Source organism: Echinops telfairi, unplaced genomic scaffold, assembly GCF_000313985.2.
Source record: "Echinops telfairi isolate 266 unplaced genomic scaffold, ASM31398v2 ScPeMD7_23;HRSCAF=83, whole genome shotgun sequence".
In the NCBI taxonomy this organism is placed as follows: Eukaryota; Metazoa; Chordata; class Mammalia; order Afrosoricida; family Tenrecidae; genus Echinops; species Echinops telfairi.
In genome coordinates this window covers 75,831,042-75,850,906 of record NW_022103920.1, presented here as the reverse complement: position 1 = coordinate 75,850,906, position 19,865 = coordinate 75,831,042, and the positions used below count along the sequence as shown (strand labels likewise).

At 38.8% G+C, this 19,865-nt stretch overlaps 1 protein-coding gene across 1 annotated transcript in view; it reads right to left on the bottom strand.

The window, feature by feature from the left end:
• HDAC9 (histone deacetylase 9) overlaps positions 1–19,865 on the bottom strand; it is a 1,007,885-nt gene that overhangs the window by 220,352 nt on the left and 767,668 nt on the right. The window contains exons 17-18 of the mRNA XM_045288655.1: positions 941–996; positions 609–696 (exon numbers count right to left, since the gene is read on the bottom strand). Of these exons, the coding sequence (XP_045144590.1) occupies positions 609–696; positions 941–996 (144 nt within the window). The remainder of the gene's footprint in view (positions 1–608; positions 697–940; positions 997–19,865) is intronic.

Here is a 19,865-nt window from a genome sequence, read left to right as displayed (position 1 = left end):
CAAACCATTTGTTAAGCAAATTATAACTCTATTTTCTAAGAATGCATCATGTTAAAATGCAAGACCCATCTAAAGCCTCTGGCTTTTAATCGCCCCGGGTTCCTGCAGGGAGTCATCTCAAACTGGCATCCAAGATCTGAGATCTTTTCAGAAAAGAACGACACGCTGACTTGTTTTAATAATACCACTGTTGCACAACAAGCAACATGATTGCTAACCAGGGGAAGTGGCCAATTTGGTAACCGAAGCAACAGCATTCTTTCCAGCACATCTGACGAGTTCAAGTCCATATTCTGTAGGGAAAAGTAAACTCAAGTTCTGTTGGCTTATTTTAACTGTGGAAGTATCAATGCATTTAAGGATCATAAACGTTGCCCTGATCTGCGCCTTCTTCTCATTAAATTGCAGTTAACACCATGAAAGTGAAACGTGAATGTTTATGGTTTCAGAACTGCAATCCTGATTTTAATGAGTTTCCACATTCAAAGGAAACGCACCCTTCAGTTGTTTGCAAGTGCTAAAAAGCAGGGCAGCCTGACAGAGAAACACAAATTCACTCCTTTTTATCTAGAGGCACCGAAAATGCAGCTCTGGCCAGGAATACATACCAGATCTACAATCAATATCTTGCTTATATTTAGTTGGTCTCTCAAGTATTTGGCGGTAATTGCAACTGAATTAAAAAAGCAGAACCCCCTGCGGAATAGAGAAGAACAGAGAAATAAGAAAGCAAATCAGCCAGGAAAACCATTATAAATAATGTTCAGAGCATTTTTTTAAATGCTATATGATCTCTGAAGCCATAAATCTGCTTCTGGGAGTACCTCGCAAGATTTTTCAGTCCATCTGCTAACAATTAGAGGCTTCAGAGACATTCACGGGGCAGGTGACCGCCAGGAACCGTGGCGCTGGGAGATGGGCAACAGTCCCTGGTACTTACATGGCCGTAGATTCTTCAGCGTGATGGCCTGGGGGCCTCACAACAGCAAACCCATTCTGTAAGAAGAAGATAGGTTTTCAGTGATCAGAACGGAGGAGAGGGGAGGGAGTGCTTGGAACTCCATGTACAGAGCAGGTACAAAAAACACGCACCAAAACCCATTAGGAGACTGCTGAGCTTGTTTCATAGACTGCAGAGAGACACTAGATATGCGCACATATTTCCTCAGATCTTGTCTCAGAAAGAAGGTTCCCACAGAGCCAGAGTAAGAACAGGGATTTGGGAGTTGTACCTAGCTGGCAAACGTGCACATCAGATGTCCTAATATGATTCATTTTCAAGGATGAACTAACGGTATGACATAAGCATCCTACACAGGGAGAGGAAATACACTGTTGGTGCAGGTTTGGGTCAAAGTTCTGAAAGACTAGGGAAGATCCAGCATGAAAACTCTTGAGCCGGATTCCCTCATTGGTTATTTCCACTCCAGTGTCAGCAAAATGATAAATCTGCACTCACACACTCAAAAACACACAAAAGAAACCCCAGAAAGGTTAAAAAGAGAACAATGGAAAGCCCATATATTATTTTTTTTCCAGTCTATAAATTTAACTTGGATGGCTGCCAAGACTCGCAAGTTTATTGGATTCCCCAAGTCCATTTCTAGCCCATGTTCTGGAATTTTATAAAGAATTCCAGGGCTGAGTAGCAATCAGATCTATCCGTGATCAAGGAATGTCTTAACCTCCAGATTGTTTGGATTGCCCACCGGACGGTTGAGTTACCCCTGGCTTGAGGCCGGGGACGTTTAATTCTTCCCAAGGCCTTCTTGTTGGGAAAGTAGGATTGCGTGACATGAAATTAATCATTTATCAGATGGTTTACACTACCTTACACTTAACTCTGATTCAAGTAACAGGCTCAAAAGAGAATGTTTCTCTAATTCACAACCTTAAAAACCTATGAAATCATTTTAGTATGCTCAAGAGATTTCTCTCCAAACATTTCACTGGAAGTATAATGATGATATTTATTGAAAAAAAAAATCTATTTCCTAAAGATGGAAACACACATATTTTTTCTAGTACATCATGGTGATTTGTTAATTTGATATCATGAGTTAATTTGCTATATATTTTGTGGGCATATGCATAGAGAGCATCTCAAAAGCAAATCAGAATCCAGCTAATGCAATATTAATTACTAACCTATGAAGAATGACTGACATATTTTCTTGATCCTGTTCACAAGATACTATTTCTGGTGATAAAAGATTCACATTAGAAAAAAGAAACCTATTAAGGAACAACACAAGGCTGGAATAATATAATTGTGGGGTAGGGCTACGTAAATGTTACAAATACTTCTGAGAATAGAGAGATCTATAAAAATAATTCTAGATGCAAAATATGTCATTGAGAAAACTATGGAGTGAAAATAATACAGTTAACATGAGAATAACTTTATTGTTAAATTTAAAAACTGAATTTTGTATTTTAAACACAAAATAATCATTTTATGGGAAAAGTCATGGCTGAACAAATTAAAGGGGAAATGTAGGGACTACAGTGTATTACAAAAAATAACCTAATTTACTTACTAATCAAATATATGCAGTTAAAAACCCCAGTAAGAAGTCATTTTTCAGGAAAATTAGAATTTAATAAATACTCTATGTTGGTGATAAGGTTATGCCTTACATACTCTAAAATACTACTTATAGGGGATCGTTTGCTATGGTCTTTCTGGAAATTAATCTTCCACTATATAGCAAGAGAGTTTAACATCCATACCCTTTGAATTGTTAATTCAACTTAAAGGAGTTTTGCCCTAAAGAAGTTATTTATTTTGTATACAAGAACTCATGTAAAAGGTAGTCTAAATTAGCTGATATTTGGAGAATGGGCAAAGGAAATTGTGTTACATCTCTACCATGTAGTATTATTCATTAATTTAAATTTGTCTTATAAATATTCAGCTAGGTGGAAACAATTTATAATATGAATTTTAAATATATTCATGCTAAAATAATACATACAGTATGATATATCTCTGTGATGATATCTTGGGATATTTTATTTGGAATTTATAATTTCTTATTTTTTTCTAAATTGCTTTACAAGCAATATGAGTCAGAAAATTACTATAAAGGAAAGGGAAAGCTGAGAGGTAAATTTAACTGGGTCTTACTTAGATGAAGAGGTGTACTTATATAAGTAGAAATGGGCTGGAGAAATAACATGGACAATAGCTAAGAAAGGGGAATTTTAAAATAGATTTTGTACAGAAGTCAATCTGACTTGAATTTATGTTAAGGGATAACATGAAAATAATTTCAGATAGGTAAGAAGCTAGATTAGACAGGATGAAGAAAGCTAAGTGGAATTTGAATTCAATCTTCTTTCTGTTTGTAACCAAATTCCTTGACCAAAAGATCTTCCTTTTACCGTAATCTGAAATAACTGTTCACCTTCACCTTTCAGCTAAATAAACTCTGAAGGTGCATGATCTACAGTTAAACATGATCTTCTTGATTATATCAATACATTTTTTTCTCTGACATCACAATCCACCCAAATCTCCCATTGTGCACTCCAGGACCTCAAACTCTCCTATACTTCCCACTTCTTTTCTGACTGCCCCGCTCCCCCCGCCCCCTGTTCCTTAACTCAAACCTGGCGAGCCTGTTTCTTCCAGACTCTACTCATGTGGTAGCTGTTTCCTCACTCACACCTCACAAACCTGCCAGGAACAGAAGATGGAGTTGATGTGCTCCTTGTTTCTCACCCCTGCTTTGAGAGGGCACCAATCCCCCTTCACCTAGTCCCAACGCACTCTTGTAAAAAGGAAAGAGCTCAGCTAGAAAGGGAGAAGACAGAAAAGCAAACCAAACTAAAAACCTGGCAGAGATTGACTCCTGGCCCGAGAAAGTCAATCCAACTTTACAATGCACCTGTTTCAGGAAAGGAGATGTGTTTGTTGTTGCTAGGTGTCTTGGCGTTGGTTCTGTGTCATAGTGACAATAAGACCACATAAGGAAACACTACTGGGTCTTGTTCTAGCCTCAGGCACGTCGTTAGGTTTGAGCCTGTCCTTGCAGTCCCTGGGTCAATCTGTAGGGTCTTCCAACTTCTGTTTGCCTTCTACCAAGCAAGGTGCCCTTTTCCAAAGATTGGTCTCTTCTGATAATGTGCCCAAAGTAGGTGAGACAAAGGTGTAAACACAAACAAACAAACAAACAAACAAACTCACTGCCCAGGACTCAACATGACTCCTAGCGACCCTGTAGGACCGCATAAAACTGCCCCTGTGGGTTTGAGACTGTAACTCTTTATGGAAGTAGGAAGCCCCGTCTTTCTCCTGCAGAATGGTTAATGGTTTCAGACTGGCAAACATGCAGATCGCAGCAAAATGAGGAACCACTCCGACACCAGTCCTCCTAAAATCTCTCTCACCTGCAGCTTGGATCCCACTCCTTCCAGTCTTTCCACGATCACTTACCTGTTCTTACTAACACATTAAAACATAATAGATCCATATCTCCCTCCTCACTGAATTTAACTGAGATGAGACTCAAATCCCTGACTATGTATAGATACATAGATAGATGATACCTCACTTTTAAAACAACAGAAACTCTCACTGTTGTACCACTAAGCAACACCATAAGTGGAGAAAACATTGAAACTGTTGAATATTTCATTTTACTGGAATCAATATTCAATGATCATGGAAGCCTCAGTCAGGAAATTAAAGGATGTACTGCCTTTAGAAAATGTGCGTCTAAAGAGCTCTTTAAAAACTGTCTTACAAAGCAAAGATATCACGTGGTTAACTGAGGTGGCTTGGCCCAAGCCATGGTAAGTAATTTCAATGACCTTATATTTATGTGCAAGCTGAAGAATCAAGAAGAAAGGGAGAAAATGAGCTCAACTCAACTCACTGCCACGGAGTCAACTCTGACTCACGCGACCCTGCAGGACAGGGTAGAACTGCCCTGTGGGTTTCCAACTCTGTAACGCTGCTTATTTTTTTTATGAGTTGGTATTTAGTGCATATATAATATCTTTCAATTTTTCAGTCACATCAAGTAGAATTGTTCCCAGACATTCTTCCAAACACAATATTTCCAAACATTCTTTTACTACATAGACTCTGTCAAATAAAAAACCTATCTTTCTCCCTTGGAGTTTTCTGATGGTTTTGAATTGCTGACCTTGAGGCTAGCAGACCAACAGTTCGCCATGACACCACCAGGACTCCTTGAAGAAGAGCTTACATAGGGGAATAATGGTGTTTGTGCAGAATACTGACAATACCATGGATTGCCAAAAGAACCCACAAATTTCTCTTGGAGGAATTAAAGGAAGAGTGCTCCTTGGGAAATAGAGGAAAGAACTAGGAGGCAAAAGACATCTATAGAGGCATAAATACAGGCACATGCACATGTAAATATATTGATAAATAATGATAGGGATATAAGTCTATGTACATATATGTATAGTTAAATATTAAGGTAGCAGACGGACATTGGGCCTCTACTCAAGTACTCCCTCAGTGCAAGAACATTTTTTTCTAATAACCTGGCCTTCTGTGATGCTCACCTTCCCTGACACAATTGCTGAAGACAAATGGGTGCATAAGCAAATGTGGTGAAGAAAGCTGATGGTGCCCGGCTATCAAAAAATATAGCATCTGGGGTCTTAAAGGCTTGAAAATAAACAAGTGGGCATCTGCCTGGGAAACAATAAAGTCCATATGGCAGAAGCACACCAACCTGTGTGATCATGAGGTGTCCATAGGATTAAGTTCAGGCATCAGAAGACCCCAAACAAACAATCATATTGATGCAAATGAGGGGGCACAGAGTGGAGACCCCAAACCAATTTGTAGACAATTGGACCTCCCTTCACAAAAGCGTCACAAGGAAGGGACGAGCCAGCTAGGGTGCTTGCAGTATAGCACCAAAGAAATATACAACATCCCTCTAGTTCTTTAATGTTTCCTCCCCCATTATCATGACCCCAGTTCTACCTTACAAATTCGGCTAGACCAGAGCTTGTATACTGTTATGGATAAGAGCTCTTGACATACGGAATCCAGGACAGATAAATCTCTCAGGAACAGTAATTGGAGTAGTGATACCATGAGGGTAGGAGGAAAGTGGAGGGAACCGATTGCAATGATAAATGTATGACTTCCCCTGCCTTCCAGGGTGAATAACAATAAACATGGGTGAAGAGAGACAGCAGATGTTGGAAGATATGAAAATAATAATAATAATAATTTATAATTTATGAAGGGTTCATGAGGGTGGGAGGGCGGGAGAGGGAGGGGGGAAAAGGGGCTGATATCAAGGTCTCAAGTAGAGAGAAAATATTTTGAAAAGCATGGTGGCAGCATATGTACAAATGTGCTTGATATAATGGATGTACAGATTGTTATAAGAACTATAAAAGCCCCCAATAAAACGATTTATTTAAAAAAAGAAAAGAATCCACTGTGTGAATGTACCCCTGCAAAAAAAGTGCTCCTTGGTAGCAAGGATAATGAAAATCCATCTTGCTTACTCTGACACATTATTTGTCAGAACCAATCCCTGTAGAAACATATTATGCATGATAAATGAGAGAATCATCCAAAAAGAGAGAGGCTCTCAACACAGTGGCTTCGATAGAGTTGAGACATAGCAACGATTGTGAGGATGGTTATAATCCAGCAACACTTTCTCCTGTTATACCAATGGTTGTATGACTTAATGTCAACTTAATGGCACTTAACGTCAGCAATAAATATATATGGATAGGCACATTTATATATTTTAAATACTATTTACTATCCCTACAATTTTCCAGTTTCCATATTTATTTTCTGACCTCTGAGAAGCCAACATTCTTGAAAGGTTGGTCAAATTTTCTTTCTACTTTTCTTCCCCTTTCTTTAGTCATCAGTTTTCTGTAATTTATCTCTACCTCCATTAATCTCTGAAGATGCTTCTGCGCAGGTCATCAAGATCTCCAGGCCACTGAATCCAGTGGCATTTTTGTGTCATCGCCCTACTTGGCCCCTGTTAGCCTTTGATTCTATTGACCACGTCTTCCTTTTAACAAGATTTCCTTTGGTTTCTGAGATCTCACACTCTCCTGGTTTTCTTAATAATCTGTTTCTCGCTTTCTACTCAGTCTGGTTTGAAGGCTCATACTCCTCAGCCTGATTATCCAATTCTGAAGCTACCCAAGGTCCATCCTCTCCTCATCCCCCATATATTGCCTAGGTAATATTGTCCACTCATCTATTTCATTACCACTCATTATTAGATCATTTACAAATTTTTATTTCCAAGAAAAGCCCTCCTCTGAGAATCAGACAAAAATACCAACCCACCTACTCAGTATTGTCAACTGAATTTCTCAATGTCCCTTTAATTCACTAAATCTAGGCTCAAACTCCTGACTTTCTCTCAATCTACTCTATTTTGGCAAGGATAACATGACTTATTCAGTGACTAGAGTCAGGACCAAAGGATCATTCTTAGTGGCTCTTTCTCATTTCCATTGTAAATAACGACCAATTCCAGTTCATTCTGTTTTTAAATGTAAGGGCAAGTAACAGAATCGATACCAGGGTTCCACTTCATACAAACCCAGCTTTCTTCTAAACAAAGTGTGTTTTCTTTGGAAATATCCCTGGGCATATGCTTGGGCAATCAGTGGATAGATGCTGACAATTTTTCTCAGAAATACTTTTGTCTTAGAGTGCCTTAAATAATTAAAGTATTGGGCCATTTAAATTCAAGGCAGAGAAATGAACTCAGAAGGCTGCAGACACAGGGTTTCCCTTGTTGTTTGTTTGTTTAGCTCCAAAGGTGGTCAGAATGACTCTAGCCAATTACAAGGGTTTATGACAAAGTTTTTAAAATTCAAAAACTACACTGATGAGAATAAGGTAGGAAATTTTCACCACAATTTTGTTTTCTAAATTATTAAAAGAAAGAACATGCTTACCATGCCTTAAACTGAAAGAACAAAAGAAAATAATCAAGCCTCAAATTATAAGACTAAAAGATTCTATGAGCAAAATATTGAATGATGAAGGATACATCAAAAGCAGATGTAAAGATTACGCAAAGTCACTGTGCCAGAAAGAACCAGTCCACTTTCCACCATTTCAGGGGTTCATATCTGAGCAAGAACCAATGGTAGTTAAGGAGGCATCTCAAGCTGCCTTGAGGCATTCTTCAAAAATAAGACTCCAGATATTGATGGAACACCAATTGAAGTGTTTCAAAAGGCTGATGCACTAGAAGCACTGTTTGTCTATGCCAAGAAGACAGCTTCTTGGCCAACTGATTGGAAGAGATCCATATTTGTTCCCATTCCAAAGAAAGTTTGAATGTTCAAACTATGAAGCAATAGCACAGATATCATGTACAAGTACAATTTTGCTCAAGATCATCCAACACCAGTTGTAGCAGTAGATTGACAGGGGGCTGCCAAAGGTCCAGGCTGGATTCTGAAGAGGAGTTCCAACTTGAGATCTTACAGTTGATGTCAGATGGATTTTGGCTGAAAACAGAATACCAGAAAGATGTTTGCTTGTGTTTTAGTGACTATGCCCAGTCTTCGTCTGTATGGATCATAACAAACTATGGGTAGCCTTGAAAAGAATAGGAATTCCAGCACGAGGAACTCACACATGGATTAAGAGGCAGCTGTGTAAACTGAACAAGGACATGCTGACTGTTTTAAAATAAGGAAAGGTGTGCAACAGGATTGTATCCTCTTCCCATACATATTCAGTGTATGCTGAGCACGTCATCTGAGGGGCTGGATTATATGAAAAAGAATACGGCATCAGGATGGAAGGAAAGCTTATTAACCACCTGAGATGCAGATGACACAACCTTGATTGCTGAAAGTGAGGAGGACCTGAAGCTCTTGCTGAGAAAGCTCGAGGATAGCAACCTTCAATATGGACTACACCTCCATGTAAAGAAGACCAAATCCTCACCACTGGATCAAGCGGTAACATGATGATAGATGGAGAAGACTTTGAAGTTGCCAAGGATTTTGTCTTGCTTGGATCCACAATTCGTGCTCATGGAAGCAGCAGGCAAGAGATTCAAATACACATTGCATTAGGTAAATCTGCAGCACAACATCTTTAATTTTTTTTTACACCACACCTTGTTTAGAGTATTGAAAAGCATGGATACTACTTCGAAGACTAAGATGCACCTGACCCAAGCCATAGTATTTCCAATCACGTCCTATGCCTGTGAAAGTTGGACATTGACTGAGGAAGACTCCACGAGAACCAGTGCATTGGAACTGTGATGCTGGAGAGGACGATTGAGAGTGTCATGGACTGCTAAAATGACAAACAAGTCTGTCTTGGAAGAAGTAGGGCCAGAGTGCTGCTGAGCAGCAAAGATGACCAAACTTCATCTGACCTACTCTGGACATATTGTCAGGAGAGACCAGTCCACGGAAAAGGATATTAGGCTTGGTGAAGAAGAGGAGCTTCGAAAAAGAGGAAGGTCCTGAGAAGACGAGGGACACCGCAGCTGCAATCCGGGCTTCAGCAAAGGCGCACTCGTGAGAAGGCGCAGGAGGGGACACTGGTGCAGGAGGGGACACTGGCGCAGGAGGGGACACTGGTGCGTTCTCTGATGGGCAGGATTCGGAAGAGACTCAATGGTTCCACATGACATCATGGAAGTAGACCTGTGTGATGTTCACTCTCCTTGGCTACCTAGGGCTGTGCTCTGACGATTTTCATATAGATCCTTATCTCATCCACTCTTCCAGCCCCCATCTTGCTTCCTTAAGCTTTCATTTTCTCCTCATTTCAAGAAACGTTGAAAAGGAACACTAGTTGAATCCCTTGAGGATGTCAAATTTGCATTTCGACGTACTGTAAATCAAAGAGAGCAGAATTCTTTGAGGGGAGGGCTAAAGAGACGGACACATTGTTTTCAGAAGTGTGCAGACCTAGATGGAGAATATGTTGATAAACAATAGCATCCTATTTTGTTATTTTTGCTAAGTAAAAGTTTCTATGATTTCTTAGCAACATATTTTATTTACCCTCATAGTATTCAAGTATAGGTATTTATGTCTACGTTCACATTAAAACTATGTTGGCTTTTGACTTTCAGTATTTCTATCTGTACTCTTGTAATTATTTTTAAAAGTCAAAAACTCATGCCAAAGTAAAAAATTCACTGCCAAATGTAATAAACTAACTGGTTGATTCTGACTCATAGTGATTTTAATATCCACAGATATGATTCAATCTATGCAATAGCCTGATTTGACAGTTTTTTGTTTTGTTTTTGCTTTTGATTCCTCATAACCAATATGCCCATCTTTTTATGGTCTACCTCCAATCTCTTCATTATCAATTGTAAGAAAGGTCACCGCTAACAAGTTGACACAAGCGAGAGTGCCAATGGGGCAGAGTAGCCACTGCCTTTCTTGGCGTCCAAGACTGCGCATGCTCACAGAAGCAGACAGTCGCACCTTCCTCCAAGGACCACTCGTGGGCTCAAGCACCGGCAACTCAGCGGGCAGCCCATTTTGCCAACAGAGATCCATACTGATTAATTCTAGCCCTTCTATAATCTCAATGTCAAGCCCAATATTTCATCAGCCTGGCTTTTCAGTTAATTCCTCAATTGTCCTGGAGTTTCCAATACATTGACTTAGCTAATTTTTCTTTCCGTAATTCAGCCCCAGCACCACAGTCTCGCTTCCCTCTTGATCTGGTTTAGAATCTAGGGTCCTTTACCTTAGCTCCTTCCTTGCATAGACTTTCGGTCGTCTTGCCCCTTTTCCCCTCCAATACACTACCTGAGTAAATAAAAATCATGAACAAACAAATCACACCAAAAAGTGGATCTTGCATCCAAACATATATAAATGTCACACTGTCCACACTTTCTACAAATCTCAAAACAGTTTCTTGGCGATGCCCAGCAATTTTACTACAATTTTTGGTCAACTCACTTTCCAAGTTGTTCACACAAATCTTTCTGTCGTCCTCCTCTCTAAATTACCAAGAGCCCTGGTGCACACTTCACTCTTTGCTTCTGATTTCACTTAGAAAATAGTATATTTTAAAATATATACTAACGATGTCATACAGAATTCATGCTCTGTGTCGTAGAAAAGTATGACATGAGCAAAGATGACAAATAAGAAAATCTCAAAGTCATAATTCTAACAACATCCACCAGGCAGGTGTGACTGTCCCCATTTCCAAAAGGAGAAGGAAGGATTCCAGAATTGACTTCGTTCCATCCAAGTTAAGTGGCAGGCCTGGGATCCCATATCAGGTAGCCTAGCAACTAGGAAGGAGAATTTAAGCATACCCATTCTGCAATATCTACCCTCAGCCCTCGGTTTCCTCTGGTATCGCCAACCACGCGGCTTCCCGCACTCCGGCCACACTGGCCCCGTTTTAACTCCTCTGGTGCCTTGAGGACTCCAGCCAGGGGCCTTGGTAAATGACACTAGTTCTTCATGGAATATTTTTCATTTTCCCACCTTCCTGATTTTGCCTGAATATCATCACCTCTTCATTTTCACATTACAGTGTCAGTATCATTTCTCCAGGGAAACCATGACTGGTTTCAGAAATTATGGAAAGTGGGTCAATTATTGGCTGTGCGGCAGTTAATGGTTCAAACCTTCCAGCCACCCTGGGGGAGAAAGATGAGGTGGCTTGCTTTTGTAAAGATTTACAGACTCAGACATTTTAAGGAATTATTATATAATGTCCTATATAGGGTTGTCATGGGTTTTTTTACTCATAATTAATGAGAGTAATGTACAGTGTCCAAAAGAAATTAGGTAGCAGGATGAATCAGGAGATACAGAAACCCAAACAGAAAAGCAAAGTTAATTTATACACTTTCAACAATGTTAAGCAGTGAACTAGAGCTTCAACTGAAGCTACCTTAGTGTCCAGTAGTCTCATTTCTCACTTCCTTATTGTGATCTCTTTATTCTGAATGAAAGTAAAATTGGATTGTGAATTATAGAAAATCTAATTTACATTTATAAACTGACAGCAAGACATGAGAAATTTCTATTTCGATGTTAGAAGCAGTTGAGATTTTTACTTAGTTTTTAAAAATGTAACTCTACTTTGGAAAGCTCTAAGAAAAATACCAAGGAGTGGTTTCTTCTGAGAAAATGTTTTGTGCATAATCTGACTACCTACAATCCAAATACTGATTGAGCATGTCAGAACAGTTGATTGGGATTTTGTTTCTAAAATACCTCTTGAGTGTATTGCAACTTTAGAGCACAGTAATTACTCCTGATGCTTGAGCATTGCCATGGAAGTATTTCTAAATATAATAAAGGATCAGTCCCCATTGACATAATGTGTATCAAAATCAGGCACAGCATGGTATGTCTTTTCAAATTGAGATGTGATGGTTGAATGATAACCTTCAATACACTTAATGAATTGAAAATTCATATGCAATATTTTATGTGCTTTAAATATTTATTTAGAAACTTAAGAAAACTACAGCCACTCCAATAGATTCATACCCATAGAGTATCAATTCCAAATATGACTTTAAGAAGCATCCTTTGCCTACACGGAGGTTGATTATTTTTAAGGAACAATGATTGAGTAACTTTTAATCTATTTTATTATTCAAGGCTAAGTATATTTATCAAAAATATTTTCTCAGGGTCTGTTTGGATCTGGCAGAAAGAAGGGCTGATAAGAGCCAGAAGCTGCACTCACGAGTGCGCTAGGATAACGCAGTTTTCTTTCCAACGATCTGGTCTTAGTCATATTTCTTGGAATAGATACCTGAACACTTCCAGTGTTGTTTCAGTTTGTTGTAGCATTTCAGTTCATATTCCATCAATTCCTTGAGGCTTGCTTTTCAGGATTACCTTCAGTGTATATTGAATTCACTTCTTCAGTACCCTCAGTCCTCGATCAGAGCAACCTCCTGAAATAGTTGAATAATGACCAATTCTTTTTAGTATAATGATTGTGTTTTCTTCTGTATTTCCGTGATGTTTTCTGTATCTTTCAATGTTTGCACATAGAATCCTTCAATATGACAACTTGAGGCTTGGATTTTCCTTTCAGTTCTTACACTTTGGTTTTCTAATTCTATAGTTTACACATTTCACTACAATCGTTTACGTTGTCTTCTCACGCTGCTTTCTGAAATCTCTTGTTTACTTATTTTATGAAAAAGAAAAAGCTTCGAAGTCTCTTCTAATATCCATTTTTGTCTTTCTTTCTTGTATCTTAATGTCTTTTTACTTTTTGATGCAAGATGTTCTTGATGTCATGTCAGAAGTCTGGACTTTGTTCATTAGTGTTCCATGAGTCTAATATATAGTTTCTACATTCAAGGGTGGTATACTCAAGGTCAGACTTCGATATTGCGTACTTGTTTAAATTTTCTTCTTCAACTTAAAGTTGGTATGAGTAGTTGATCGTCTCTGTGTTAGGCTGGGTTGTCTAGAGAAACAAATCCAGTGGCCCTCATACATGTATAAGAAATAACTAGTCCATAAATCCCTCTTTGGAATCACATAGTTTCATGTTGCTGAAGTATAATGGTGAAACAGGAAGATCGTGGGCTAGTGGGTGCAGATTTGCATAAATCCAAGCTCCCTGGAATCATAGTACAGTACCAATAGCTCTCAAAGTCATGTGGTCCACATGGGTCCACTCGTGGTGGGAGATAGGTTCCCAGCAGGCAGAGAGGCAAAGTGGCAATTAGCTGTTATATAATTATATAATCATAAGTGTGTTTATCTAGAGAACCCTGCCTAACACATACGGACTGCCTGAGAAATTAAAAAATTAAAAATTAAAAAAAAAAGTACAGCCAAATGCTCCCTCCAAGAAAGCATGGGAGCACTTTGTTTCCCTCTTGACATGTTATCAGGAGGGACCAGCCATTAGAACGGGACATCATGTTTGGTCAACTATGGGGCCCGAGAAAAGGGGAAAGGTCCTGTATGAGAATGAATGGCACAATTGCTGCAATAATGGACTCTAATATATCTATTTTCATGATGAATATTGGAGAGGACTGAGGAGTGTCTTCATTGTCTTTACATAGGCCCAGATTGCTGAGTAGAACTGATTCGATGGCACTTTACTGACCAGTAACTACTTTGTGGAAGGCTACTTTTTTCCCAGTCATATTTTTAATGCGTTGTCCAACACTGTATCTAGCAACGTTCCATTGCTACTTATAAAGTTTTCACTGGTCAAGTTTTTTTTTCTTTCAGAATTAGACCACCAGGACTTCTCTCTAATCTGTTTTAGTATTAAGTGCTGCTATAACCTGGTCATCACAGGTGACTCCGGTAGTATTTGTAACACCAGTGGCAGAGCTTCTAGCCAAACAAGCCACTGTAGTACATCAAACCAAGAGATGAATGGTGGTTAGAGACTGCAGTCTTCAGGATGAATTACATCTCAACAAAAAGACAAAATTCTCACAAAGGAACCAATAAGCAATATTACGATAAAGAAAGGAATGAAGTTGTAAAAAATTTTCTTTTTATTTTGGGCTCACACTAAATCCTAAGTCCAACTTAATAACAACGAGTTTTTAAATCATGTCCCTGCTAGATACTCACCCTCAAAAAGGGAACACAGAAGATGTGGGTGCTTTAGCAAAATGTGGCAAAGAAATTAGATGGTGCCTAGCTCTCAGATAAAAGATCTTAAAGGCTTGTCTCCAAACAAGCAGCCATCCAAGTGAGATATCAACTAAGTCCACATGGAAGAAGCACACCATGAACAGTCACCGAAGGACTGTAAATCAGGTAATCTGAAGTCGAAGGAGGATTAGTATCAGAGGCTAAATTGTGAGAATCTGGTTTGCAGAAGGCCATGGATGACAGTGGGAGCTCAGATACATTTGTGGGAACTACAGAGGAAATAATCCTCTGGTGATCTCCCTCCATCCATAATTGCGGGATGGGAGGAAAGCAGTTACTAACCAGAGCGCACTGGAGAGATGAGTATAGCAGATCAAAGGGATAAACCTGACTTGAACAGCTAAAACTTTGTCAGTTGCTCCCCCCCATCATGCACACTGGACCTGATCCAGTTTTCAATATTTTCTCTATTTTTAGTGTGAATTGTTTTGTGTGTTCATATTATGGTTTACCTCAAGGTGGTAAATCATTGGGGGTCACCCTCTTGAAGTTTGTGTGATATGGTTCTGTTTTAGAGGATATGAAACCCAGGATTGCTGAACCTATAGGGACAGCAAGTAGAATAAGGGTTTGGATGTGTGCGGTGGGGGTGAGGTGGTGGAGGGGGACAGTGTACAGTGAGGGTGGGGGTGGGGTGGTAAAAGAGACACAAGGTCAAGGAGTCCAGGAAGAAAGAAAATGTTTGGAAAGTGATTGTGTTAGTAATTGCACAATACTGCTTGATGTGATTTAACTATGAAATGATATAGCCATTAACTCCCAATTATTAATACATTTCAAAATTCCTTTTACTTGGTCCCACAATCAATGCTCATGGAAGTCAAGAGCTAGAATAATCCAGTGCATTGAACAAATCAGCTACAAAGACTTCTTCAAAGTGTTTAGCACGCAAAGATGTCACTTTAAGGACACAGGTACATCTGACTCTAGTCATGGTATTTTCAATCACTTCACATGCATGTGAAAGGAATAAGGAGAGCCAGGAAGAATGAATGCAGTTGAATTATGATGTTATTATGAAGAATATTACTATGCCATGGATTGCCGTACCACAGATGCTGAACGAGACCGACTGAAACAACGACTGCCGCAAAGGGCACAAACATCCTGGCAGCCGTGAGGATGGCTTGGGTTGTGTAATCGGGTCACTATGAGTTAGTGTGGATTAGACGGCACCTAATAACCCCACCAATAAACACTGTAACTCTTTCTAAAACTTGACATTCCTCTTAGTAACTCGAGGCCACCTTTTGTGTGTGTGTGTTGCCTTTACCACAATTCACCAGTTTATGTGATAATTTGGGAAATGTTCATAGATTTCTCAAGAAATAGTTCAATTTGGGTTTAGAGTAGACCTTATAAAAAGTCAGTTTGCTTTAGAGACAATGCTACGAAGCAACAGTATCTAAGGAAAGGAAATTTCACCAAAAAAGTTTGTCTGTCTCATACTACAATGTGGGAGATTAAAATGGTAGGGACATTTGCCAAGAAAGCAATGAGGGACATATGGGAATACCATTTTCTTCTCTGAATGAGTTCAAGGGAGCCCGTAACACAGGAGCCTGGCATTAGAGATTTCACTGACTGCTGAAGTCTGCTGCCGTTGTGCGGACAGCAGTCTCGCGTCCTGAAATAGCCACAAGAAGCCTGATGACAGTAGTTAGCGATCTGACCTGTGGGGCCATAATGCCTACCGTCTCGAGCCTGGCAGAACTGTGGCTCTAAGACGGAATACAGTCATGGAAACCCAGGCCGACGGCAGAAAAAAGGGAGGAAAGCCGATGCTGCTTGTATGAAAGATGCATTCAGTTGTGGCCTGTATGGAAACAATAACAATGGACCTACTGTGAAGAAATTCTTCTTGTGAAAGGGGAAGCCCTCGGGACGTGAGTATTGGTAGGGCAATGATAATAACCCACTGAAGCCATGTGTTCAGTTTATCAATCAGTGTTTCACTTGGCACAAAGCCCAGCAACTCAATTGGCTGATCTTTTTGAAACATTAGTGGAATTTGTACAAAATATCAGGAATTTTTTATCATGTGAAAAGATCCTCAGCATTAAAAAGAGAGAATATATTTAAAGTGAAAAGAGGGATTTGTTTATTTTCTAAGAACCAAAAGGCAATTTTTAAAGATAGATGGAAGTACACTTATATGAAATTAACAATATGAAATAGTAGTAATGACCAAGACCTGAGATGATTTTGGTGGGGAAAAAAATCATAATGTGATCAGACCTTATATGGTACTACTCTGTGGCAACAGCTACAGTAATACATATTTAATTAGAGACACAGAAATATCAAGAGTAATTCAGCAATGAGCATTTCCCAATGTATCAAAATATCTAGGGTCGTTGGGTAAATAATTTTAACTTAGACCATATTATTCTTTCTTTTAAATTGGAAACTTTCTTCTTGCATGAAAAATTATAATTCTTCATGACTATAAAGCACATCAACCCACTGCCATCAAGCCAAGCTCAGCGCATAGCAGCCCTGTGGCTACTAGCAAACACGTTAGACCACGTCAGTAAGAATTAGCCAATTAAGTAAAACTGTTAACCAAAAACTGTGCACTGTTTGTACATGAGAGCATCATGTTAAAATAAATCAAAGCAATTGATTGTGCTTTTCATTTTACACCCACCATGTATGGGCATAGATGTTCATATGTTTATGTGCATTTTATGGTTGTATAAATTATAATGCCAAAAAGTTCTGACACTTTCTAAATGTGCATTACATGTGTAATTTGGACATTTGTATCAAAAATCAAAATAATGTCTTTTGCAGAGTTTGAAAGTCAAAAACAAAGAAATATGTGTATTATCCATAAATCAGTAATGGTCAAATTTAATACTATCAAAGATAAAAGTAAAAAATATATTCCTTGGATAATTTTCCCCATCATTTTTTTTGTGAGTTTGTCCTTGATGTGAAAAATATATCAGAAGAAAACCTTGGAGGTAAATGCTAAATCCAAAGCAAATTTATTTCAGGAAATAGTCCTTCCTTTGTGAATTATTTTTAAAACGCCAACAAGCTTTGACAATAAGTAAAAATAGGTGTCATAAAACGAAAATCTCAGCGCAGTGTAGAAGGGATGTAAGATGTTACTACATAGTGTCCAAAGCCAAGATCCAGGCAGAAAGGAAGGCTGGAAACGGATAGATCCACAACCGTGGAGCAGACAGCTGAAATGACAAAGTACACACGAAGGGGTCGCCATCAGAAAAGCCCGTTGGAAGTGACCCAACTGCAGCAAGGACATCACCGGCAAGCACACGGGCAACAGGACTTGGTTCGTGAGAACCTGAGCCATAGTTCGGTTCACCATGCCTTCACGCAGGAACTTTTCTCAGAGACGGGAATCCGTGTACAAGCTCTCAGAGAAAGACAGAGCACCTTTTATTACAGGAGGTGAGCAGGCCAAGAACAAGGTCATCTGCGACAACCATAAGCACACACTGTCAAGTTTTCTCTCTGTATCTGAAGCTTTGCTAGTCAGTCAGCAGTGGATATGCAAAGCGTGCATTGGCAACACATTTATCATTTTCTTGATTTCAGTTAGTGAATTTAATAAATATATAAGTCAATTTGGCCCAGTTCTTTCCCCTGGCATTTGTCCCTTATATATGTGATAGGTAAAATCTGAAATAGGAAAAAAAGAAAGATTTTGAAATGCTCTAAAAATAAGCTTAATTTGGAAATTCATATCCAGTGAGGATGAAGGCGTATGAGAAAAGCCCTTATTCCTACCAAAGCAACACTATAGCTCTGATAAACTAATAAACATCAGGCATATTTTGCTTTAAATAATTTAAGAGCCACAAACACACACACACACACACACACACACACACACACACACATACAACTAAAGCACCAGAAGAACAAGCCCTTTCCAATCTCTACTGCTTATTAAATCCAGTGCCTAGCAAACAATCAAAGGTTACAAGGTATGCCAAGAAGCAGCGAACAAGACTCAAAGTCAAGTGAAAAATGGGGTCAATGAAAAAAACCCATAGTTATCAGGATATTAACATTGGCACAGAGAGACTTTAATAATGACAGACATATTAAAGAATCCATGGAAAAAACAGTTGGAAGTTATAAAGAAAAAACACTAAATGCGAATTTTAAGATAAGGGGAGCAATGTGTGAAATTAAAAATCATTTGCAAGTCATTAGCAGTTTGGATACAACCAAAAATAAGAACAATGAGTTGGTAGACAGATCAAATGAAAGTGTAATAGCAGATATAGAAAAGAAAATACGATGGAAGGAAATGCATAGAGCATCATTATCTTGAGGTTGTGAGGTAAACATACAATCATACTCTGAGAAATAGAGGATAAAGAAAATTGGGGAAAAATATTTTGATGAAATTCTAGCTAAACATTCTGCGAGTGCTATCAAAACCATCAATCCATCAACCCAACCCAGAGAGTTCAGTAAATTCCAAATGGAATAAGCACAGACGGAATAAGCACAGGGAAATATTACACTGCTAGAAAACCAACATTTAAAGTTTGGGTAACTATTGACACACAATTTCATCCTACAGATAATATCATTCAAATATGAAAGAAAAGAAAATATAATATCTTATGAATAAAAGTTGAAAGAATGTGTTGCTAGTAGACAGGCAATACAAGGAATGTTGCAGGAAATTCTTCAAGCTGACAGGAAACAATACCAGATGGGAGCCCAAATCCACTCATTGGAAAAAAAGAACACCAAGTACAGTAAATGCATGAGCAAGTATAGTATTAGATTCAGTTAATAAAGTATTTTTATATTATTGTATACAATAGCATTTTCTCTCTACTCTCTTTGCCCTTCTCACTTTCTTACTGTTACACACACACATCACACACACACTGTAAACTTGTTTAAAAACTTTCAACTCTTTTTTGTTTTGTTTTTAAATCATTTTATTGGGGGCTCGGACAACTCTTATCATAATCCATACATCCATCCATTGTGTCAAGAATATTTGTACATTTGTTGCCATCATCATTCTCAAAACATTTGCTTTCTACTTGAGTCCTTAGTGTCAGCTCCTCATGTTTCCCCCTCCATCCTGTCACCCTCTCCCTCATGAACCCTTGTTAATTTATAAATTATTATTATTTTGTCATATCTTACACTGTCCAATGCCTCCCTTCACCCACTTTTCTGTTGTCCATCCC